At 40.6% G+C, this 24901-nt stretch overlaps 1 protein-coding gene across 1 annotated transcript in view; it reads right to left on the minus strand.

Annotated features, from left to right (window-relative positions):
• Positions 1-3963: 3963 nt before the first annotated feature.
• The window catches only part of LOC125453920 (collagen alpha-3(VI) chain-like), a 140828-nt gene continuing 119890 nt past the window's right edge, over positions 3964-24901 (minus strand). The window contains exons 45-52 of the mRNA XM_059647119.1: positions 23711-23813; positions 23580-23617; positions 21003-21257; positions 17690-17764; positions 14659-14829; positions 14464-14514; positions 6361-6531; positions 3964-4984 (exon numbers count right to left, since the gene is read on the minus strand). Coding sequence (XP_059503102.1) covers positions 4944-4984; positions 6361-6531; positions 14464-14514; positions 14659-14829; positions 17690-17764; positions 21003-21257; positions 23580-23617; positions 23711-23813 — 905 coding nt within the window. The 3' untranslated portion in view covers positions 3964-4943. The remainder of the gene's footprint in view (positions 4985-6360; positions 6532-14463; positions 14515-14658; positions 14830-17689; positions 17765-21002; positions 21258-23579; positions 23618-23710; positions 23814-24901) is intronic.

The raw sequence follows: 24901 nt of genomic DNA on the forward strand, positions 1-24901 counted from the left end.
AAGGTGAATAGTCGAGGTCTTTTCCCAGGGTACAGGGGTCCAAAACCAGAGGGACATAGGTTTAAGGTAAGAGGGAAAGATTTAAAAGGGACCTGAGGAGCAACTTTTCCACACAGAGGGTGGTGTGTGTATGGAGCAAGCTGTCAGAGAAAGCATTCGAAGTAGGCAAAATTACAACATTTAAAAGACATTTTGACAGGTAGATGACTAGGAAAGATTTAGAGGAATATTGGCCAAATGCAGGCAAATAGGACTAATTCAGTTAGGAAGCCTGGTTGGCATGGAGAAGTTGGACCAATAGGTCTGTTTCCATGCTGTATGACTCTTTAACTCTATGTTTGTACCTAGGCCAGCAGAGGAGGCCATGGCATCGGATGATGGCAGCCTGGCCTGAGATTGTCTCCTAGATCATTGAAGTCTCAGCCGTCTAACTGCAATGCTCAGCACTGCCAGTGTTTGTGCCAACATCTTCTCACCGATACCTCACATTCTATCTCTGCTACTGTGCCCACCTCCCATCAAGGTTCATACTTTACCACTCTCACTATTGCCTCCAAAATCTTCTCACATTCACAGTCATTCAACTCAACCCTTGATAGGACTAATCCTGCATTCCTTACGCCCTGCCTGCTCACTCACTCGGGATACCAGTGGTTAGCACTGTTTCGTCACCAGAGCCTGGGGCCTGCTTTCGGTTCCACCCTTGAGCGACTGTCTTTGTGGAGTTTGGAAATTCTCAATGTGTCGGCGTGGGTTTCCTCTGGGTGCTCTGGTTTCCTTCCACAGTCCAAAGATGTGCAGGTTAGGAGGATTGGCCATGCTAAATTGCCCGTAGTGTCTAGTGACGTATATATTAGACAGATGAGCCATGGGGTAACAGGGTAACAGGGTAGGGGGTAGTGGTGCAAATGGTGCTCTTTGGATGGACAATGTGGAACCAATGGGCCAAATGGCCTGCTTCTACACTGTAGGGATTCCATATGAAAAAAAATATCAGGCACCCCACCTGCACCAACAGCAACAGCCTTGGTACTCACTATCACCTCCCTTATTACTTGCCTCTTTTTCTCAGTGAAGGAACAAATACAACCACAGTAGGGCAGAAAGCATAGTAGCTTGCCAAACTTTCGGTTTTTCACGTTTTTTTGATAAAAAGAAAATTCTGACTCTGATCACCCCAAGCAACTGTTTATCCACATCCAAGCTCCTGGACTGGTATCAGAGGTTAGAATTGACTTAGCATGCTGTAAGCTGCTGACTAGGTTATTTCCCTTGACTTGACTGAGGATTGCGACCAACATTGACACGTTTGTCTCTGTGCTATACAGCAAGACAATATTACAGAATTGTGAACCTGGCTGAGAAGCAAAGCATAAAATGAGTAAGGCAAGGCAAAGTGATGAAATGCAGGGATGCAGCATTTGGATGATTATTACAGGTGCAACCCAGGGTGCAATATTGAAGAGTAGATTGCTCAAGAAAATTGATATCATCTGGGACAAAGCAGCCCACTTGATGGTCCCCACAGCCACAAATATCCACTCCCTCCTCCACCATGGCTCAGTAGCAGCAGTATGTCCTGTTTTTACAAGATGTACTGAAGATATTCAACAAAGATCCTTAGACAGCACCTTCCAACATAGATCACTTCCATGTAGAAGGGCAAAGCAGCAGATGCATGGGAACACAATCACATGCATGTTCCTCACAAAGTCACTCATCATCATCATCACATTCCTGCCATTGTCATTCGGACAAAATCCTGGAATTCTTTCCCTCGCAGCAATGTGGGTCAACTTGCACCAAATGGACCATAACGGTTCAAGAAGGTATCTCACCACCGCCTTTTCAAAGGCAACTATAGGTTGGTATAAAAATGCTGGCCTCGCCATTGATACCCACAAGTGAATTTTAAACAAAGTGGACTTGGACTGGATTGTAAATGTGTCATGGGAATTTTTCAAGGCTGACACATATGATACTAATGTCCATGGATCTGGGATGCATCTGGCTGCTGCATGTGGATCATGCCCTGAATTGTTGATGCATCATAATCAATATGAAGCCTCTTTGCAGCCAGTGGTGAGCTGAAGTTCAGGTACTCACTCTGAATTCCACATGGAGAATTCTGTGACTAGTTTGTTTGCAATAGTTTGGAAGATAGAGGCTGAATATTAGTGAGGCAAGATGTACAGTTAATAAGGTTGTTAATAGGCAATAATCCCCGAATAGGCAAATCATTGCTGCCAAGTGATAATTGCATCTTAACACCTGGGATTTAGTATAAAGATGCTAAGACATGTTTCTGATGTTGAAATAGGCATCATTGAACTTTTCATGGGAATCTATCGCATTTCATGCCATAGCCCATGTTATTTAAGCCCCTAAAAGGTTCTACCTAATGTTTCAGTAAGGTTATCATGAAACGATCATTAATCGCCACTCTTAACCATTCTGGGCTACATGTAACTCCAGGTTTTCAGAAATGTATTTGGCCCTTAACTGCCCCTGAAATGGTCCAGCAAGCCATTCAGTTCAAAGGCAGTTAAAGATGTAGCAAGATATACTGGCCTTACAGGTGTTGCACACACCTGATGATTGAATAAAGAAAGAAACACTGTTTCTATCTCAAATAGATTATTGTATCCATTCCTGGGCATCACACTTTAGGAAGGATGTAATGGCATTGCAGAAGATGTAGAATGGATTCATGATAATCATTCCAGGGATGAAGAACTTAAATGGAATCGATAAACTGGAGAAGTTGGGGTTGTTTTCCTTAGAGAAAAGAAGGCTAAGAGGCGATTTTATAGAGGTTCTTAAATCATGTGGGACAGTATTGGTGTGGACAGAGTTAAGGAGAACTGCAGTTACTAACAGAAGGATTGAGAACATGGGCAAGGGAATTGGCAAAAGAAACAATGGTGACGTAAAGAACAATGTCTTCAGGCAGTGGGTGCTTAAAATCTTAAAATGCCGATGTCAGAATGTAGTGGAGGCAAGTGCAATTGAGTCATTGGATTAGTAATTGAAAAGGAAGTGTACGCAGGGCTATGGGGAGGAGGAGGAAAGAATTGCAATATGTAAACAGCTCCGTCAGACAGCTGGAACAGAAATCACTGGCTGTATGGCTTCCTTCTGGGCTATGACCATTCTATGACTCTATAAGCCTAGTCAAAACAGAATAAAATTTCTGATCTGGACGGATTGCATCCAAGTCTTTTGAGAGAATCTAGGAAAGAGCTAGAAGAGGCTTTGCTATGTATGTGTACACGTTCACTAAAAAAGTGTGGGGCCAAAGGACTTCCAGTTGTCGATGTAACATTGATAGTTACAAAGCTCAGTGGTGGGAAAATAATAAAATGATCTCTGAAGGAAAAAAAAAAATCAAAGAATATTTAGATATGAGAAATATGATGAATAATCAACAGATCTCTTCTTTCAAGAAGAGTCTGACATTGTGCAGCACAGTAAAGGACTTGAAAATCATGAAGGGTTTTTGATATCAAATAAAGTGATTGCTCCTGTGGGGAATAAGGTAACGATATATCATCAACATAAGATTGACACCAGCAAATCCAAAATAGGCTTCAGAAAAGATATCACCCACAGAGAGGTGGCAATGTGATCTTGCTGTGAAAGGGTGTGGTTGAAGCAAGAGTATCGATGAAGGGAAAATTAGACGAACCTACGAGATGGTAGTTTCTGATGAGAAAAAAAAAAGGAGAAACTCAAGTGGAGCTTAAACACCAGCGTGGGCTAGTTGGGTTGAATGATCAGTTTTGTTGTAATCCTATGACCTGGCACAATATTGACGGCAGATATATTTTCCATACTGATATCATGTTCAACTCAATAACTCTTTAAAATCAACAGAAATAAAAATAGCAAAGAAAAGGAAGTTTCTGCAGAAACTCAGCATCTGTGGCGAGACAGTGGAAATAAACAACCTTAAGACGTAAATTTTCAAATTTAAGAACCATTTTATTAGAAAGTTTTTCATTTCTATCTTTATTAAAGTCATACAATTTAACATTGTCATAAAAATACAACACATTACAAATGATTGATACATTAAAGCCTAGGAATTGAAAATCATCTAGATTAAAGTGTAATCCCAGTAGTATTCCTAAAAGGGTTCTTGTGTTGTCTTTTCAAGGTGCCAAATAGCTCACATGATTGGAAATTGCATATCTGTACATAATCTATTACAATTCCAAAATTAGAAACGTTTACAAAGTACGTTAAAATTACAATGTTTCCTCATGAGAGCCAGAATGGGGAGAAATTTTAATAAGATAGAGCAACTCTTAAAATCGCACTGAAAAACTTGCTTGAATGAAAGAAAGTTTTTTTTTAGATTACTTTTGCAATTGAGTATCCACGTTGAATTTTTACATGACTCGTGGGTATGTATCTCATTTCAGCTAGTGAACTAACACTGTAATAATTCACTCTCCTTTAAAAAAAATGTTCAAAGCATATACATACAATTAAGCTTGTTTTAATATAATTTTATCCCAAAGTGATTTGTATAAGATTTTGTTCTGTGTAAATCATGTATTTATATAAAAAAAGCGTTGGAGTGCCACTTAGTCACTTACAATTTTTTTTTACAATAAAGTGTTGTAAAGGTTAGAAATGTTCATATTAAGTATGAGAAAATGTAAAACAGACAGACAAGAGAAACAAGCTGTATAGATGTCTATGTATGCGAAAGTGGACACATTATGTCCGCACAAAGTTAGCACCCAGACTCAAAGTTTAGCACCATTATAACATGCAGCTTTAAAAGATTTCAACCTCTTCAACATTTGATTATTGAAAGCAATTAGAAATACAGTGCAAGGTATCTGTTTAACCCTTAACATACTGGGATTGATGGCAGCCTGTAGACGCTGGCTCCGATCAGAGGTATATGTAGGGCCTTGTCTCCATTTCACTTACGTTCCCATTGTAGTTACCATTCTGGTTTGAATCCGTCCTTAAAAACAACCAAAAGTATTTTATGTTCCTTTCCTTAAAAGTATTTGTGTGCATAAATGGAGCAGTTAACTAAATATAATCATAGCACATAAACAGACGTTAGATGGGGTTAATTGTCAATTTGCAAGTCAAGCAAATGGAGGGGTATTTTGCGAACAGTACTTAACTGTGGGAATCTCAGCTTAAGATGGCTCTAACTGGGTCACCTGTAGTCAACCTCCATTGTTCTGTGATTCATAACAAATCACTTTGAGCAGGCATGGGGCACTTGATGATAGAGTGCATGGAATACACTTTATTCACATTCAGCGCAGATGAAAAGTATACACTTAGTATAAAGTAGCTTCCGGTTTCTCCATCTTCAGAGCTGTTCAACAAATTCTTGAAATATGTTCTTTGCCTACTACAGAGTTACATTTCACAGATTGGATCCCATGATCCATCCATCTTCAAATCCTTTAAAGTTGTCTATTTACACAAATAGATTTGATTGCTTACTACAGGAAATCTTCAAAAAAATCAATTTGGTGTTATGTTTGTTTTTAAATTGTTCAAAGACCAACTTCATTGAACAGTTAGTTATCTCAACATTTTCTCATACAATGTTTAATCATTCCCTCTATGAGTTTTACAGCAGTCATTAATGCCATACATTATGATTGATACTGTAATAATTATGTCTCCATCTCGAGGCATCTGATTTCTTTTCGCATATAAGAAAGCCTTTTGCTCAAACAATTATAACTAATTGAATCAATTATTCAATTAAATCATTACCCTTTAAGTTATCAATGTATCCAAACAGTTTGAAATTCTATATTGGCACAGTGCATTCTGATATCAGGGCTGAAGATTTTTTTAGGGCAGAATACATGGACATTTAATCTGCATATAACTAATACTATAGTTGTAGTTTAAGAAAAAGCATAAAATGTACCTCTGGTAAAAACAAACACACTTGTCGTGTATTGTCTCAGACTTAATCTCTTGGGCAATAGAATAAATGCTCTTAATAGTGTTTACATAAAAATTAATGCAGGAGGCAAGATGCTAAAGCTCTGGGCCCACTGTCATCCTGCCTATGTTTTCATGAGAAATAATGAAGGTGCGTACTAAATCCTCAAATTTTTTTTATCCTATTGTATCCTACAAATTGTTAATGTGCTATGTTCTCCTGTAAAATGTTATTTCTGACCTGTCAATAGGCACTAGTTTCCATATCTATTTTTGATCTCCCGGGGCATTGTTGGATTGATCCTTGAAGATTCTTTTCCACGTCCAGAGCAGTAGCCTTGTAGAATTTAATAAGAAGCGCTAGGCAGGGAAATATAGTTTCTACTGTACTGTCCTGCATTGGCACTACAAATTGCTTACCTTCAGCACATGCCTTGGTACATTCATCTTGTGTATTGAACCTATTTGCATTGCCATTGCATCCACCATACCAGAACCGTGTGCATGTTTTAGTCTTTACATCGTAGTACCACTTAAGGGAAAAATTTCGGCAATTTCCTTCATCCCGATGTAGTTGACATATATCTTTAACTGTGAAAACATATATAATATATATATATAAATTAAACAACTGAGTATAGCATAATACAGGATAATTCAAATTTGTTAATATAGCACTCAGAGGGATGAGTAAAGAAAGGTGGAAAACAACTCTCCAACACGAGAGAACTTAACTGATATTCAACAGCATTACTGTCACTGAATCCCCTATTATCAACACTCTGGGGGTTACCATTGATCAAACACTGAACTGCTGCAGCCATATAAATGCTGTGTCCACAACAGCAACTCAGAGGCTAGGAATCCTGCAGTGAGGAACTCACCTCCTGACTCCCCAAAGCTAGTCCACCATCAACAAGTCACAAGTCATGAAACTTGCCAAAAATGACATCTAGCGGATTTCTGATAAAATTCAGTCCTCACTCCCCCACCACAAATTCTCAGTTGCAATAGTGAGTACAGCGGAAATTTCTGAAGGCTCCTTAGACAGCACCTTCCAAACCCACAACCACTACCATCTAGAAGGATAAGGACAGAGGTTACAAAGGAAAGCCATGCACAAGCCACTCACCATCTTAAACTGGAAAAACATTGTTGTTCCTTCACCATCACTGGGTCAAAATCCCAGAATTCCATCTTTGACATCATTGTGGGTGTGCTTACACCAAATGGACTGCTATTCAAAAAGATATTCACTACTACCTTCGGTAACTAGCCATGGGCAATAAATGCTGGTTCAGCCAGAGACAGCCACATGCCATCAGTGATGAATGAAATGTAATTATTACATAGAACAAAGCCCCTTCCAATCTTCTCTCCAATGTATTTCATTCAGATACCAGTCACGCTTCCTGAACTGTACTATTTCATTTCTACAGCAAATATCCATGTGCATTGCACTGAAGTTGTAATACAGCAGCAATTACTGCACAAATATCATTGTTCTAATGCACTTCACTCGTTTGATCTTCACCCCATGTCCTAGTGTGCACTAAATCTCTTTCACACATCTGTGTGCTTGCTCACCTAGACTGATTTCAGTATTGCATCTATTTTATTATTTACACCCTTATTTTCAACTTCCTCTTTGTCCTTGCATACCCCTTATACTGTAATCTTCTTCAGGACCAAAGCCCTTCAAGACATCTGCTCTCCTCTTATTCTGGCCTCTTGAGTATCCCTGATGTTAAACTGATCCACTATTACAGGTTGAAGCTTCAGCTTTCTAAGTTCTATGTAATGTAATCTTCTCCTGAAACTTCACCTTCCTCTTTTAAGGCTTAAACTTGATCTCTCTTCCATTACAAAAAAAAATCAAATTGCATGTTTGTATCTCTTCTTTGCTCATTTAGCCTAACATCTGCTTAAGTGGTTCAGGGCCATATCTTGCATTTAGAAGTCATGCCCTAAATTATGGCAGATCCGAAGTTTTACTTAAGGGACGGTGTAGTTTGAAGGACCAGGGGTGGAAATCGTCTTTTGTGTCAGATCGTCATAGCCCCGGCTTCCCAATGTTTCAAAACTCTACCTACTTCATTTTTGAACACTTTCAGTGATCTACCCTCCACAATGCTCTGGAATTGAGAATTCCAGACATTCACTACCCTCTGTGAGAAGAAATACCTTCACATCTCAGTTTTAAATGAGTGCCCTCTTATACTGTAACTGCGTCACCTAATTCAAGACGACCCCACTAGAGGAAATATCTCCCCAATATCTAACCTACCAAGTCCCCTCACAATCTTGCATGTTTTAATAAGATCTTCATTCTTCCTAACTCTACTGAATAATGGGCCTAACCTGTTGAGTCAATCCCTTCAACCTAAGAATTACCTCAGTGAATCTCCTTTGTAATACCTCCATTGCCATCTATCCTTCTTTAAATATATGGACCAAAATTCCGTACACAGTATTCCAAAGTTCAGGTTCACCAACATCCTGTGCATTATCCTGTACAGTTATAAAAAGACTTCCCTATTTTAAACTCCAAACTTGCAATAAAAAATAAACAATATTTCATCTGTTCTTCTAATTATTTACTGCATCTGCAAGCTAACCTTTTGTGTTACGTACACAAAAACACACAGATCCCTCTGCACTGCACTTCTTTGGAGTATTTCTCCATTTAAACAATAGTCAGCCTTTTGATTCTTCCCACCAAAGTGCACGATTTCACACTTTCCTACATTAAACTCCATCTGCCAGGATTTTGCACACTCATTCAACCCAGCTATAACCCGCTAAAAATTCCTTCTAAGATCGTAACAACAGGTCCTCCCAGCAATTTTTGTTTTATTGGACAACCAAACATTCCCATAACAACAATTCTGAGGTTTATACAGTACCACTCCAGTACAGCATTCAGTGTCTTTTTAAATTCTTCCTGAAAGGGTGAGAGTTGGCACAACTGAAAACACTGAGTGTTTTACGTACACTGCATCCAACATCAGTATTTAGCCATTCCACCTCAGCTCCAACAAACAGCTGACACAGGGTAAAGCTTCATAGGCACTGCCCCATCACTCAATCTTCAGGCAGCATAGTTACTATTTCCTCTTCATTACAGAAGTTGCCTTCTGGGAGGCTGTAAATTAACTTGTGTCGAACAAAACTGGTGTAACTACTTCGGTTTCTCATGTTGCATGTGCCTGATTTTATTTTGCATTGAAATTCACGGAATGAAGAAAACCAAATGGCTAATCTGATCATGTAAGGTTCCTACTGGGGGATTAAGTTAATATTAACAACCTCCTCTTGTCAACTTCCCATGTTCTGATGGTGAGGAATACAATACTTCAAGTGTGATGCATTAGATTCCTTTAACATTGTTCTATCAAATACCCGTTCCTCAGAGAGTACAGGTTACATACAATGGGAAGTTTCCTCTATACTAATTGTACGGTGCTACCTCTTTATTACATTTGGACATGAAAGAAAATAGGAATGGAAGAAGGCCACAATTCCTCAAGCCTATTCGTCACTCAGTTAGATCATGGCTGATCTATAATTTAACTCCAGAAATCTGCACTTTGCTCCATATCTCTATATGCTTTTAGCTATCAAAATTGATTTAAACTTAAACATTGATTATTGAATCCCTACAGTGTTGAAACATGCCACTCAGCCCAGTAAGTCCACATCAACCCTCTGCAGGCATCCCATGCTGACCCACAACCCCTACCCTAACTCTGCATTTCCCATTGCCAATTCACCTAACCAGCACATCTTTTGATTATGGGAGGAAACCAGGGCATCTGGAGGACATGGGGGAATGTGAAAACTCCACACAGACTGCCACCAAAAGGTGGAATTGAACCTGGGTCCTTAGTGCTGTGAGGCAGCAGTGTCAACTACTGAGATACTGTGCTACCCCTATATTGCATCTATTAACATTGGCAGAAAGAGTTCTGACCTTCTCCAACAGTTTGTGTGGAGCTGCTTCCTAAATTCAATCACGAAAGGTCTGGCATTAATTCTTGTACTGTTCTCTAGTCCTAGACTCACAAAGCAATGAAGATCGGGCAGGATAAGGAAAAACTGTGTTCCCCTCAATAACTTGGAAATTGAACTCAACTGTATTATGACTGCCATTACATAAATGAGATTGTCGAGCTGTGAAATTAATCCGTTAATTTGAATACTCAAGATAGCATGAACCCCCTCAACTTCCCTCCCCCACACCCCACTCCAAAGACTCAATTCTTTTCCTGTCTTCAGATTGACCATGCCATCTGTGGAAAAAATACAGAGAGGCTGACAAAATCTTGCAACAGGCTGACTGATCTGTTACAACAGAGCCAGCTATACTGGATTAAGTATATTCCTTTTTATTAAGTTCCTTTCCTGTAACAATATTGACATTGATTCCTTCTTTTAAGAATTACATTCATTTATATGCATCACTGATTATTCATTTGTCACTTTTCTTTGTGATTTGAGAACACTGAAATCTCTGGACACCTTCCCTTCCATGGAAATTTTGAATACAATCACTGGACAGGTAAACAGTGTTAACCGCCAAGATAATAAAATGTGAGGCTGGATGAACACAGCAGGCCAAGCAGCATCTCAGGCGCACAAAAGCTGACGTTTCGGGCCTAGACCCTTCATCAGAGAGGGGGATGGGGGGAGGGAACTGGAATAAATAGGGAGAGAGGGGGAGGCGGACCGAAGATGGAGAGTAAAGAAGATAGGTGGAGAAGGTGTGGGTGGGGAGGTAGGGAGGGGATAGGTCAGTCCAGGGAAGACGGACAGGTCAAGGAGGTGGGATGAGGTTAGTAGGTAGCTGGGGGTGCGGCTTGGGGTGGGAGGAAGGGATGGGTGAGAGGAAGAACCGGTTAGGGAGGCAGAGACAGGTTGGACTGGTTTTGGGATGCAGTGGGTGGGGGGGAAGAGCTGGGCTGGTTGTGTGGTGCAGTGGGGGGAGGGGATGAACTGGGCTGGTTTAGGGATGCAGTGGGGGAAGGGGAGATTTTGAAACTGGTGAAGTCCACATTGATACCATATGGCTGCAGGGTTCCCAGGCGGAATATGAGTTGCTGTTCGCAACAAACAACTGCACCTCCCAGTCGCAAACCATTTCCACTCCCCCTCCCATTCTCTTGATGACATGTCCATCATGGGCCTCCTGCACTGCCACAATGATGCCACCCGAAGGTTGCAGGAACAGCAACTCATATTCCGCCTGGGAACCCTGCAGCCATATGGTATCAATGTGGACTTCACCAGTTTCAAAATCTCCCCTTCCCCCACTGCATCCCTAAACCAGCCCAGTTCATCCCCTCCCCCCACTGCACCACACAACCAGCCCAGCTCTTCCCCCCCACCCACTGCATCCCAAAACCAGTCCAACCTGTCTCTGCCTCCCTAACCGGTTCTTCCTCTCACCCATCCCTTCCTCCCACCCCAAGCCGCACCCCCAGCTACCTACTAACCTCATCCCACCTCCTTGACCTGTCCGTCTTCCCTGGACTGACCTATCCCCTCCCTACCTCCCCACCCACACCTTCTCCACCTATCTTCTTTACTCTCCATCTTCGGTCCGCCTCCCCCTCTCTCCCTATTTATTCCAGTTCCCTCCCCCCATCCCCCTCTCTGATGAAGGGTCTAGGCCCGAAACGTCAGCTTTTGTGCGCCTGAGATGCTGCTTGGCCTGCTGTGTTCATCCAGCCTCACATTTTATTATCTTGGAATCTCCAGCATCTGCAGTTCCCATTATCTCTAAGTGTTAACCGCCAGCTCTCTTTCGAAATTTCCAACATAACTTTACTGTACGCAAATCAAAAGATGATAAAACCTGATGTTTTTTTCTTGCCATACGTGTCTAATGATTCAGCAGAGAACGGGATAATAGTTTGATTATCATATACAGATCTTGTTAGAAATGAGACTGGCACACAGATTGAAATCATAACACAGTCCTTTGGGACACAATGGTGCTGGGGTGGAGAAGTAAGGGAAGAGTTGGAATCTATAAAATTCAACAATGAAGGCGTGATACTGGATGAATATTCTAGAGTCTGGCTGTGAGTCTTTGGACAAAAAAAAAACAGATTTAAACAATACCTTCCCATCAGGAAACTAAATGGACTAGGTAAAACTGCTAGAGTCGATGGTGCATGATCGATAGAAGGTGCACTTACATAGACTGAAAGTGCTGTACCTTGCTTCGTCATCATGTGCAAGTTCCAAATGTGGACCTTCACTCACTTATTTCCTTTCAACATCTTTCTGCTGTGATCAAATGGTCACAGAGGCTCACAGAGAGCAGTAATCTCTTAAACTCTGTTGGCCAACATTACCAACTTTCAAAGAGTAAAAGGCATATGATGCCCAACTGAATGCATCCACATAATATACCACACACCCTACCTCCATTCACAATACAGACAGTGCACCCATCCAAATGGCTAAAAAGATTAAATGTAGATCCCACTTAGCATATCACACCAGATGTACTTGACCAAATGACTGACTAAATTAAGCATAAACATTCTGTACCTCTTCTAAATGATATAATTCATTATGATTGCAGCTGCTTGCAAAATGTCAACACAGACCCTAAACAGGAGACGCAAGTTTATCATTCTCTCTATTAAAACGCAGCATTCAGGGAGTTCTTACTGCTGGAGGTTCAAGATGATCCAGGAAACAAATTAAGTGCCAAGGAAACAGCGTTGCTTACGAATGAATCTGTGTCTCCATTACCATTTGGAGAGATTAAGGCTTCCATTAACTCTCAAACAGTCCAGAGGAATTAGTTGAATGAGTCTTGTTTTTCATTCTGTCCTGACACAATAGCTACATAGGAACAGGAGTAGGCCGCTCAGCCCATCAATCCATAAACACACTCAAAGATTGTGCTTCCACAACACTCTAGTGGAAGGAATTCAAAAGATTCACAACCCTCAGAGTAAAAACAAATCTCCTCATTTTGGTCCTGTGACATAGAGTCATCGAGTCATTCAGAACAGAAACAGACCTTTAGGTCCAACTTGTCTGTGCCGACTAGGCAGCCGAATCTGACCTGGTCCCATTTTCCAGCATTTGGCCTACATACCTCTAAATCCTTGCTATTCACATATCCATCCAGATGCCTTTTAAAAACTGTAATTGTACACACCTCCACAAGTTCCTCTGGTGGCGTGTTTCTGCACATGCGTTACCTGCTGCATGAAAAAGTTAGCCTTCAGGTCCTTTTTAAATCTTTCCCCTCTTACCTTTGGTGCCCTCTAGTTTTGTACTGTCCCCACCCTGGGAAAACGACCTTGGTTATTCACATTGTCCATGGCTCTCATGATTCAATAAACCTTTATAAGGTCACCCTTAACCTCCGATGCTCTGGGGATTAAAAACACAGCCTATTCAGCCTCTCCCGACAACTCAAACCCTCCAGTCCTTGTAAATATTTTCTGCATCCTCTCAAGATTAACAACATTCTTCCGATAGAAGGGCAACCAGAATTGTAAGCAGCATTCTAAAAATGGCCTTGCCACTGTCCCGTACAGCCACAATATGATTTCCCAACTCCTATAGTCGATGTTCTGACCAATGAAAGCAAGCATGACACCTTCTTCAGCACCCTGTCTGCATGCAACTCCATCTTCAAGGAAATGATTTTTGAATTGTGCCATTGGTTCTAAAATCCCCTACCAGGGAAAACACCTTACTGCAGCTACTGTGTCTGTCCCTTTCAATATTTTGCGAGCTGCTGTAAGATCATCTTTCATTTCTCTCTCTCTCACACACACACACACACACACACACACACAAACTTGCGTGTACACACATGCACGTGTATACACACACACACACGCAGTTTTCACCCTTGGCCCATATGATCATACAAAATAAGAGAAGTCAATCACTCAGTTCCTTCAGCCTTCTTCACAATTCATGAAAATCATGGCTGATCTGTTTGTATTAAAATCTCCACATTCCCACCTATCCCCATCGATTCCCTTGTCTAACAGGAATTGATCTACCTCTGCCTTAAAAATATTTAATGACCCCACTTCCAAAGCCTACTGAGCGAGAGTTCCAAACTCACATAAGCCTCTGAGAGAAAATATTTCTCCTCATCTTCTCCTAAAAGGGTGAACCCTAATTTTAAAACATTCCTGTCTAGTTTTGGACTGACCCACAAGAGGTAACATCTTTCCCAGGTGCACCTCTCAGGGTTCATTCAGGATCTTGTACACTTCAAACAAGTCATTGTGACCCTGCCTGACATCTGGTGACCTCAACTTTTCTCTCTCTCTCTCTCCATTTTCTGTATTCCTCAAGGGGCATAAAGTTGTTTTCTTTCTCTATCTATGCCTACTTTTCTCTCACCCTCATCCAGGCTCATTTCTGCTTCTCTATTTCTGTACAGAGCTTATCCAGAAAAGTATGAGGAGAACTGGCGCTCATTTTGTAGGATGGCCAAGGTGCTGATACCTGTGAAGACCAAGTAGCACTTACCTGATAATGTGATTCCAGCAGGCTTGGGTTCTAATATGTTTTCTTCTAGTACTGTGGAAGAAAATGGTGAGATATTTAGTTTTATCTTGTCCCAGTCAGCTATCCTCGCAAACATCTGCAAGAAAAACAATTAAACAGTGGACAGTGCTGATTCTAGGCAATTTGGTGTATTCCCTCCCCGGCTGTATCACTTACTTGTTTTTGTGCATTCTGTAATGCACTCAGCTTCTGTGTCAAACCTATTACCATTACCGTCACAGCCGCCATACCAGAACTGAGTGCAGATGTTGTTTTTGCTGTCAAAGAACCATTTTGCACTATACTCTAAGCACTGCGATCCAGCGTCAAAATCCAGCATGCACCGATCTGTGAAATTTATGTGTAAAATATGAATTGTTAACACAAACTATTTGAAAAAAAAGGGATAAGGCAATGCTAATGCAAGTTGAAAAGTCATTACTGTCACCCCATTGGCGTTTGGTATCACCATGGTGGGCAATTTTTCATTTGTATTGCAACATCGCTGCAAGAGACAAGCTTCACCTCCACCAGCAACAATGCAGTACTAGCAGTGCAGAGTTTGTTCATCTAGTGACATAGGGACCAACCTCAAGAGGTTGACGGCAAATGTAACTAAAAAAAAGTGCTGTGTAGTATAATTTCTCTTCATCTGTGTAGGAGTCTCGCCTCTTGACTGGTCCATATAAGGTAATAAAGCAGTTTATTGCATTGAAGAACGGTATGGAATGTTTCCAACATGTGGAAAGGCTCAGAGCCATATGCGTACGTACTCAAAGCTTCCAAATCTCCCTGGGTTGTCCTGAATCCAGCTAGACTGCAAGTGAGGTGATTTCCAGGTTGCAGTCAAATTGCAGCATGTACTAACTTTGTTAAACATAACCAGGCCATATCAGTTATCTCCTGGAACCCTTTGACTTTCTTTACTCACATAACAAGAAATGTATGTTGCAACATTATAAGCCAGGCAGTATTAGAATAATTTGTCCAGTAAGCCATCTCTGATGTGAACTAAAATGTCCAGTATATTTATAAAATCTTAATGGATTGCATATTGTTAACAACACTCGAAGAAACTCCTGCTTGGCTCAACATAAAGAATAAAAAAGGAAAGAAGTGAAATGGACTGAAACAGTTCCTGTAGTCAGAGTGGATACTCTGCTGAAAGAAGTCTGGCTTAAAGGAATGATTGTTGATAACTACTGGGAAAGGAATTGCTAGGAATTATGCCAGCAACCAAGTTTCTACCACACTTCAATATTTATAACTACTTGATAATTCTAAAATATACAGCATATGAGTTATTCTATCCAGACATGCAATTCATGCTCAATATCACCTGTAATAATCCTTCCTCCTTTAACATTACCCACATTACTAACTATTCCTTTCTTCCTAATATACTTATCTATTTTTCCCATAAATGCATATTGTTTGTCTTAACGACTCTGTTTGGCAGCAAATTTCATATTGACCTCTCTGATTAAGCCTATTTCTTCTGAAATCCATGTCTGTCTTCTTGGTGAATATCTTGCATTGATTGTCTTTAGTTGTGTTCTTCAGTTTAAGTGAAAGTACAAACTGCATGTCTAGTCTATAAAAACCTGTCACCATTTTAAAGACCTCCATTAGGACACCCTTTAGTCTTCTCTCTTCAAGTGTGATTGAACCAAAGCTATGTATGTGTTAAGCATTCTTGCTCACTTTTAAAATTATCCCTCTGCCTCCTGTTGGGTTTGATTGTTGTTTGATGGACCTATTGGCCTTCTTTAACAATTTGTACATTTGAATTCCCAGATCACTTTGCTTCTCTATCCTTTTCAGGGTTTTACTTTCCAGAAATATAGTGCACCACGCTTGCTGCAATTCTCTGTCAATTACATACCTATTATGAAAGTTTGTTATAATTTACTGGAATTCTTTATATAATTGGCACTTCTAGCAGCCCTGCCGCAACTTGAGAAATGGTTTTGTTGAATGAAAAATTTAAACACTGGTCCCCGCACTGATTCTTTTTGAACTGTCACTTTAAATCAGTAGGGGCAGCAAATGCTAGCCTCGCACTGCAATATCCTATAGAAAAAAATTAAAGAGCTTCTTAAGTCTCAACATGATAACATTGCCTCCACAAGCTTATCTCTCTCTCTCATCTTTTTTGATGAAGATCTAAAGTCTACCACTTTGACCAAGATTTTGGTCACCTTTGTTATTATCTCCTTCATGGCCAGTATCAAAACCGTTTCATTATGCTCCTGTCAAGAGCTCCAGAGATGGTTTACTTAATTAAAGGTGGTATAGAAGTACAAACTGTTGAATTTCTGTGCTGTTGCTATGTAGAAAATATTACACACCACGGACATTCTCATATGCCTTTTCATATGCAATAACTGAAATAAACTAAATAATAACAAAAATTTCGTGCATGACATTTCAACAAAGCTGTCCTCTCAGTAAAAGAAAGCACATGATACTAGTGACCAATTAATACTCTTGCTCAGGGCTGAGAATGACACTTGGCATGGAAACAGTGGCTTGGATTTGTTAAAAAAATGTCATGTAGCATGGAGAGTAGAATGAAGAAAGCTAAAGCAGTGAGAAGTTTGTAACTAGTTACCTTCAGGAAATTATGCAGCATTGGATATGTGCCACATAGCTGATTAACGAGTAAAGTAAGATAATGGGCAGGTTGGAAAAGTTGAAATGGTCACACAATGCAGGGAGGATACAAACATTACAGTGATGCCAGGGAAGAAAGTGAAGTTGAGAACAGTCGAAAGTGTGGTGGCAAGGTCACCTGACATTTGAGTCTAGCCTAATCTACAGTGACCAATAAAATGATTATAAAGCACACATTCTCCCTGTAACATTCCAGTCCTGTACAATTTGTATTACTAATACAGTCTTAGCTCTACTGCATTAGCATGACTACTATTATAGACACCAATATCATTTACAATCTCTCTACATCATATAATGCTGCTGCAATCTCCAACTTACAATTCACATGGCTGATGATAGAAGTCATTTACTATACACTGTATACTGGATTATATAGGAACACTATAATATTTGATTGGAATACAAAAATAAGGTTGAACAAAAGCATATTTATAGCTCAAAATCAAGAATGATTTTGACATGTTCATACAAATTTCCACTTCATTGCTATTATGCGTATGTTGAAACAATATCCACAATTAACACTTACCTGTTTCTGGGTGCTCTAATGGTTCCATAGCCTTGAGGGTAGCTGCGGTTTGGATGGTTTTTTCTGGGGATTTTTCTAAATTTGGAAGGAAAACACATAAATGTTGCAAAAAAAAGCTTCACACATAGCTCATACTGCATCTCATTCCAGCAAATGACGTCTTAAACTAATTGATTCCCTTCAAGTAAGTAATAAGTAAATTAATTTGACTGTTTTTAACTGTTGCTTGCATACACCGAGATCAGAATGTGTGTACATTATAATGTACACATAATAATATTGTATATTATTGCGGACGGGATAAAACTTCTCCTGCTAGATGACAAGCTCTTTGGAACAGAACTATCTGACTGGTGCAGGTAGGCGGGTCATGGTGGCCCAGGCAAACATTCTGGAGACAAGGGTTCGAGTCCCACCACTTGCAGAATTTAAATTCAATTAACAAAAAAAATAGTCTGGGATTGAAAATAAAAAATGCTGGAAATCACAGCGGGTCAGGCAGCATCGGTGGACAGACAGAAAGTTAACGTGTCAAGGCAAAATGACTCTTCATCAAAGCCAATGTGATTGTGACTGTGAAACTACTGTTGATTGTTGTAAAATCCGACTTGGTAGTTGACAGAACGAAATCTGGTTTCCTGACCTGGCCTATATGCAACTCCATGTCCACAGTAGTGGGGTTGACTCCTCACTGCCCTCTCAAAGCCAACAAATATTCCTGTTTAACAGCAATGCAGGGATGGGCAACAAATACTATTCAAATCCTACAACCCATGAGAGAATGATAAAGTCAGAATTAAATTCTCGGTGAGCAGGATCCTGAGACAAAATATTGCAAAAATAACCTTGCACTTCCAGTTGCTGCCATTTCAACACACCACCATGCTCTCTCACATTTCTGTCACAGGCCCACTGCGGTGTTCCAGCCAGCATTAGCGCAAGCTCAAAGAACAACATCTCATTTTCTGCTTGAGGACCCTGCAGCCTCTGGGATTTAGTATCAAGCTCAATAACTTTAGCGATAACAAGGTGTAGAGCTGGATGAACATAGCAGGCCAAGCAGCATCAGAGGAGCAGGAAGGCTGACGTTTCGGGCCTGGAACCTTCTTCAGAAATGGGGGAGGGGAGGGGTGTTCTGAAATAAATAGGGAGAGAGGGGGAGGTGGATAGAAGATGGATAGAGGAGAAGATAGGTGGAGAGGAGACAGACAGGCCAAAGAGGCGGTGATGAAGCCAGTAAAGGTGAGTGTAGGTGGGGAGTTAGGGAGGGGATAGGTCAGTCCAGGGAGGATGGACAGGATGAGACTAGTAGGTAAGAGATGGGGTGGGGCGAGATGATAAGTGGGAGGAAGGACAGGTTAGGGAGGCAGGGACAAGCTGGGCTGGTTTTGGGATGCGGTTGGGGGAGGTGAGATTTTGAAGTTTGTGAAGTCCACATTGATACCATTGGGCTGCAGGGCTCCCAAGAAAAATGTGAGGTGCTGTTCCTACAAATCTTCCGGTGGCATCGATGTGGCACTGCAGGAGGCCTAGGATGGACATGTCATCTGAGGAATGGGAGGGGGAGTTGAAATGGTTTGCGCCTGGGCGGTGCAGTTGTTCAGTGCAAACCGAGCGTAGTTGTTCCGAAAAGCGGTTCCCAAGCCTCCACTTGGTTTCCCAGATGTAGAGGAGGACACAACGGGAACAGCGGATGCAGTATACCAAATTAACAGATGTGCAGGTGAATATCTGCTTGATGTGGAAAGTCTTCTTGGGGCCTGGGATGGGAGTGAGGGGGGGGGGAGGTGTGGGGGCAAATGTAGCACTTCCTGCGGTTGCAGGGAAAAGTGCCAGGGGAGGTGGGGCTGGAGGGGAGTGTGGAGCGGACAAGGGAGTCATGGAGAGAGTGGTCCCTCTGGAAAGCAGACCCCCCACCCCTCCCCCATTTCTGAAGGAGGGTCCAGGCCCGAAACGTCAGCTTTCCTGCTCCTCTGATGCTGCTTGGCCTGCTGTGTTCAGCCAGCCCTGCACCTTGTTATCTCAGATTCTCCAGCATCTACAGTTCCTACTATCTGTCAATAACTTTAGAGCCTGATTCCATTCTTCGATGTTTTTTACCTATCCCATACCTTGTACTGTAATGACATGGGATGCTTTTAGCACATTACTGCTTACCATTGCTAAGCTCATTATTACATTATGTAGATTGCATTTATCACAGCCAATCCATTTTCTCACTCTTAGCTCTTATTATCTCTTAACTTTTCTTCTGTCCTGGCCTGTTATTCATTATCTCCTTGTTTACCAATATCGTTCATATCTCTCTTTTTCTTGCTCTCTTTCTAGGCTTCATCTCCACCTATCCGCTCACATCTCACTTTGCACATCCCTCCCAAACCCCAGCCTCATGACTGTCTGTGTGGAGTTTGCACATTCTCCCCATGTCTGCGTGGGTTTCCTCTGGGTGCTCTGGTTTCCTCCCACAGTCCAAAGATGTGCAGGTTAGGTTGATTGGCCATGCTAAATTGCCTGTAGTGTTCAGGGATGTGTAGATTAGGTGGGTTATGGGGGTTGGGTCTGGGTGGGATGCCCTTATGGTTGGTGTGGACTTGTTGGGCCAAAGGGCCTGTTGTTTCCACACTGTAGGGGTTTGATTTGCTTTGATTCTATCAATCTTTACTTCAGCTTCAGCACAAATACTACTTGTTCCCAGCAACTAACAGTTCCGATGAAGAGTCACCAGACTCAAAACCTAAATTTACTCTCTTCCCACAGATACTGCCAGTCTTGCTGAGTTTCTCCATGATTTTCTGGTTTTGTTTCAGATCCCCGGCAGTTCTTTGTTTTATATTATTGTTGCAAAATTTTTCTGGAAGAGCTTCTTACTGCATCTTTATTACATATTATCTACTCAAATGACATTATGCATTTTATTTCAAGGTAATTGCAAAAATAAAATCAGGTACAAGGTGAGAAAAAAAAGATCTATGCAACAGGCTATCAGGGTCCATGGAAAGTGAAACTAATTTGGTTTCTCTTTCAAACTAATGCTTTGGCATGATGGCCTAAATGGTACCCTCCTAGATGTGTATTTCAATGACTGACTTACAGCATTCAATGGGATACAATAGATGTGGATTTAATTTACACCTAATCTCTCCTGTGTTTGAATTGTATCAGTTTATACTGGGTGCTAAGATGAGAAAAAAGATTTTTTTCATTGTTATGGTGCAATTGCAGATTAATACAGATTTTAACAGAAAGTATTCAGTCAGATGCTTTAAAAAGTCATTTGCTCCTTTGGTAGGCTTAGATAGAAGTCATTACTCACTGGTTGTAAATGATCCATTGTAAACAGATTTTGCCTTGGACTGATAGAATCCTATCACAATTATATTATATTGCTGCCCATCTTCCAGATCTCTTAGTATGATCACAGGATCACTGACATTTATCTTCAACACAAGAAGGTTCTCGCTCACTTTGACCACTGTAACCTCATAATTACTAATATGTTGAGGTTCGGTCTGGGCCATGTGTAGGACAATGCTGTCTTCTGTGACACTGAAGCTCGATAATTCCAAGCCTATAGCAATAGATTGCAGATAGAAGCAGAGAGAAGTCAGATGTATCAAAAACAAAATCATTTGATATTTCAGTTTGAAAAGTATATACAAAAAAGACAAGATCACTCCTTTCAACCCTGTTCTTTTCACACAATGTTTATCATTTTCTGGATAGTGAACCATACTTTGTGGATGTATATACCCTGAGGAAAATCTGTACTAAACTCCCGAATATCTGTTTAATTTTGTGTTCCTCTGGACCTACCATCTGCCAATCAACAGTCTATTCATCTAGGAAACCACCTGCCTTAACTGTTGGATTTTGATGCCGTGATTTGCTTTTTCTGTCTACGTCAGACAGGAATAAATAGAAGGTGGATGTAGATATGTTGGAGCACCTTTGATCAAAGGAAAGATAAATGGACCTTATCTTCTAATTCACAAATTTCATCTAATAATGAAGGAAACTCAAGCAAAGAAAAATGACAAGATTGCATGGCCTACTCATCTCTGTAACTATTTTGCTTAATCCTTCAGAAATCTATTCCCTTTTAACCCAAATGCCATATGAAAGTAAAGAGATTTGTGATATTCTTTCTCAATGAGAAGCTGAAACAATTTATAAGCCAGTGAGCTCTTTTTTATGCTACATTCCAATATAACTGTAATGATTACGGAAACTTTCATCTCCTCATACTTGTGTAAATCTTAGGCCAGTGGTAGGTATAGTTGGCAACATTTCCTTAAGAACATTTAATAGCTCCAATTTCCATCTCAGTCATTTGAAGCACCAAATGCCACAGTACTACACTCAGACCCAGAGACATACATAATCAATCACCCACTGAAGCATATCACATCTGATGGTATAATAGAATCACGCTTTCATAGATTAAGATGGCTGGGCACATGGAACATAGTTGGATGTCAATCGAAATTCCTAATGTTTAGTTACCTTTGTTGGATTCTTTCCTTTGCAGACGTAACTTAAGAAATAGGAGCCATCTGGCCTGATGAGCTTACTCTGCCATTCAGTAAAATCATGGCTCATCTTTTTGTGGACTCAGCTCCACTTATCCACCCACTCACCATAATCCTTAAGTGTTAAGTGTTTAAAAATCTATTTATCTTTCTTTGCCCTAAAAACATTCAACGAGGTTGTCCCAACTGCTTCATGGGGCAGGGAATTCACCAGATTCAGATTCACAACCCTTTGGGAGAAGTTCCTCCTCAACTTAGTCCGAAATTTTATCCTTTGTATTTTGAAGTTACACCCCCAGTCCTAGTTTCATCCACCAGTGGAAATAGCCCTCCTGCTTTTATCTTGTTTATTCCCTTCACAATTTTATATATTTCTATAAGAGCCTCCCTCATTCTTCTAAATTCCAATGAGTATAATCCCAGTCTACTCAGTCTGTCCTCATAAGTCAACCCTCTCAACTTCAAAATCAACCTCGTGAATCTTCTCTGCAGCCTCTCCAGTACCAGTACATCCTTTCACAAGTAAGGAGACCAAAACTGTAAACACCATACTCCAGATGTGGCCTCACTAGAATCCTATACAGCTGCAGCGCAACCCCATTACTTTTAAACTTCAATCCTCCAGCAAAAAGGACGATATTCTATTCGCCTTCTGAATTATCTGCTGCACATGCAAACCAACTTTTGTGATTGAAGCACAAGGATTCCCAGGTCCCTCTGCATAGACGCTTAATCAACTTTTGTCAGAAGCTAGCTGCAGAGAAGACTCGCAAGTATGCTTGATAAAAGTATCAAATGACTCTGTCATTGCTAAAAGTCTGATATAATTTTGGTATCCCTGTAGACCCTCTCCCCACCATCCCAAAAATGAATGCCAAGGGAAAGTGGCACTGACTTCAATAAGGAGCAGTAAGAAAAACGTATTATACTTTCCAAAACACCATGTGAAAAATAATGGTTTCTCTTAAATTATGACACATCACTAAATCAACTTTGGAAGACTTACATTCCAAGTTACAACTGAATATCAATTATAGATATTACACAATGATTTTAGGACGTTAGTAAGATCTGTACAAACCAAGAAGCTTAAGGGAAGAATTAAGGCTTTATGATACAAGTTTGAAAAAGGAATGGTAGAAGTCAAGACAATAAAAGAAGGGACACCAAACTTAGGTTTTCAAAGTACGTCGAGTGAATGGATGGTAGATTCAGGGAGACGGGGCACTTCCACAGTTTGCAGGACCTGCAAACTATGAGTTTGGATCAGCAAAATTGAAGTGTGTTGATTCCTTCTTCAATGAACCTGTTGAGCTTGTCCTGCCCTAAACTAATGGCTCTTAATAATGGCAATAACTTACCCTTGAGTTTTTCCGAAGCAGCTGGCACGTCTTTTGTGCTAAACACACAAAATTCAAGAAAAATGATTAGTTTCATGAAAATAGTATCAAATACAAAAATTGAAGCAGTTTTGCAGTGCGCTTATACTTACTCCTGTTTGTGGGACTCTCCTAAAGCTTCATTGCTAGGCTGGTCACTTTGGAATAATCCGCAATGTTTCTGCAGTTCAGGAGGCAAGTGAAGACTGTTCTCAGCTGGGAAGAAATAAATACTGTTTTAGCTCCTTTCATGTGTTATTAATGTAAAAATCCTACCGTTTCCCTCCATGTTTAATGAAAGTCTACAGGATTATGGGACACTGAGCCACAGTGAGCAAAAAGTTTGGGTTAAGTTAGTTAATCCAGATTGAGTGATTGCAGGATCAATGCAGTTGACCTCAATCTCTGGATGATCACTCGAGAGATCGAAAAAATCCAGGATTGACTTCCGTGAGGTATAGCAATACCAGTAATCCTTTCTACTTTTCTAGCAGCTGAGAGAGAGAGAAAAATACAGGCTCAGCATGATGCCTATCAGAGTTAAACGGTCTCACAGTTGCAGACCATATGAAGTAAGGCTGTTCGGAATAGGCATCGGAGTTTGTTAAGCATCTGTGGTACTGCATCCCAGCAGGAAGCATCTTTGGGAGAATTGGAAGTAAATGACAGGAAAAAATTAAAACAAATATGTGCAAAGCCACAAGGCACTTGGGCACCAGTGTTATAAAAAGAAAACTAGGAATCGTAGACTCACAGCAGGTAAATGGAAGCTTCTGCCCCTTACCTCCCATGTTGGTTTTCTCACTGAAAGTGGTGTCAAAGCAACATTCCAGCAACAGGGATATTTAAAAGTCGCTGGTAGCTATACCCTAACATAGTTTTACGTTACTTATTTACTTTGATAATATACCAATATACTTCAATAACATACTTCAATTCTCTTCTCTGCACTTTCAAAACTGGATTCCTCTAGGTCTAGAGGTTCAAAGTAGCTGGATTGCTGCTGTATGACAGCAAATGGTAAGGTGGAGTTTGTTTCTAAGAAGGGTGCAAAAAAAACAAAATTCAACCTGGAAAATATAACAAGCTGTATTTGATAATATTTGACTAATTTGTTTTAGTGTGTATTGCGAGATTTTTAAATATTACATGAACATGTGTGCAGCATGTACTACCTACAAGAATGTAGCAACTCACTAAGACTGATTCACGAGCATCTTCCACATCCACATCAATCTCACTGACAGGGCACCCCTGAGAAGCTTTCTCTCGGCACTACCATAATAGCCTGTAACTTAGCTCCA

The sequence above is a fragment of the Stegostoma tigrinum genome, chromosome 7 (genome assembly GCF_030684315.1).
Source record: "Stegostoma tigrinum isolate sSteTig4 chromosome 7, sSteTig4.hap1, whole genome shotgun sequence".
NCBI lineage: Eukaryota > Metazoa > Chordata > Chondrichthyes > Orectolobiformes > Stegostomatidae > Stegostoma > Stegostoma tigrinum.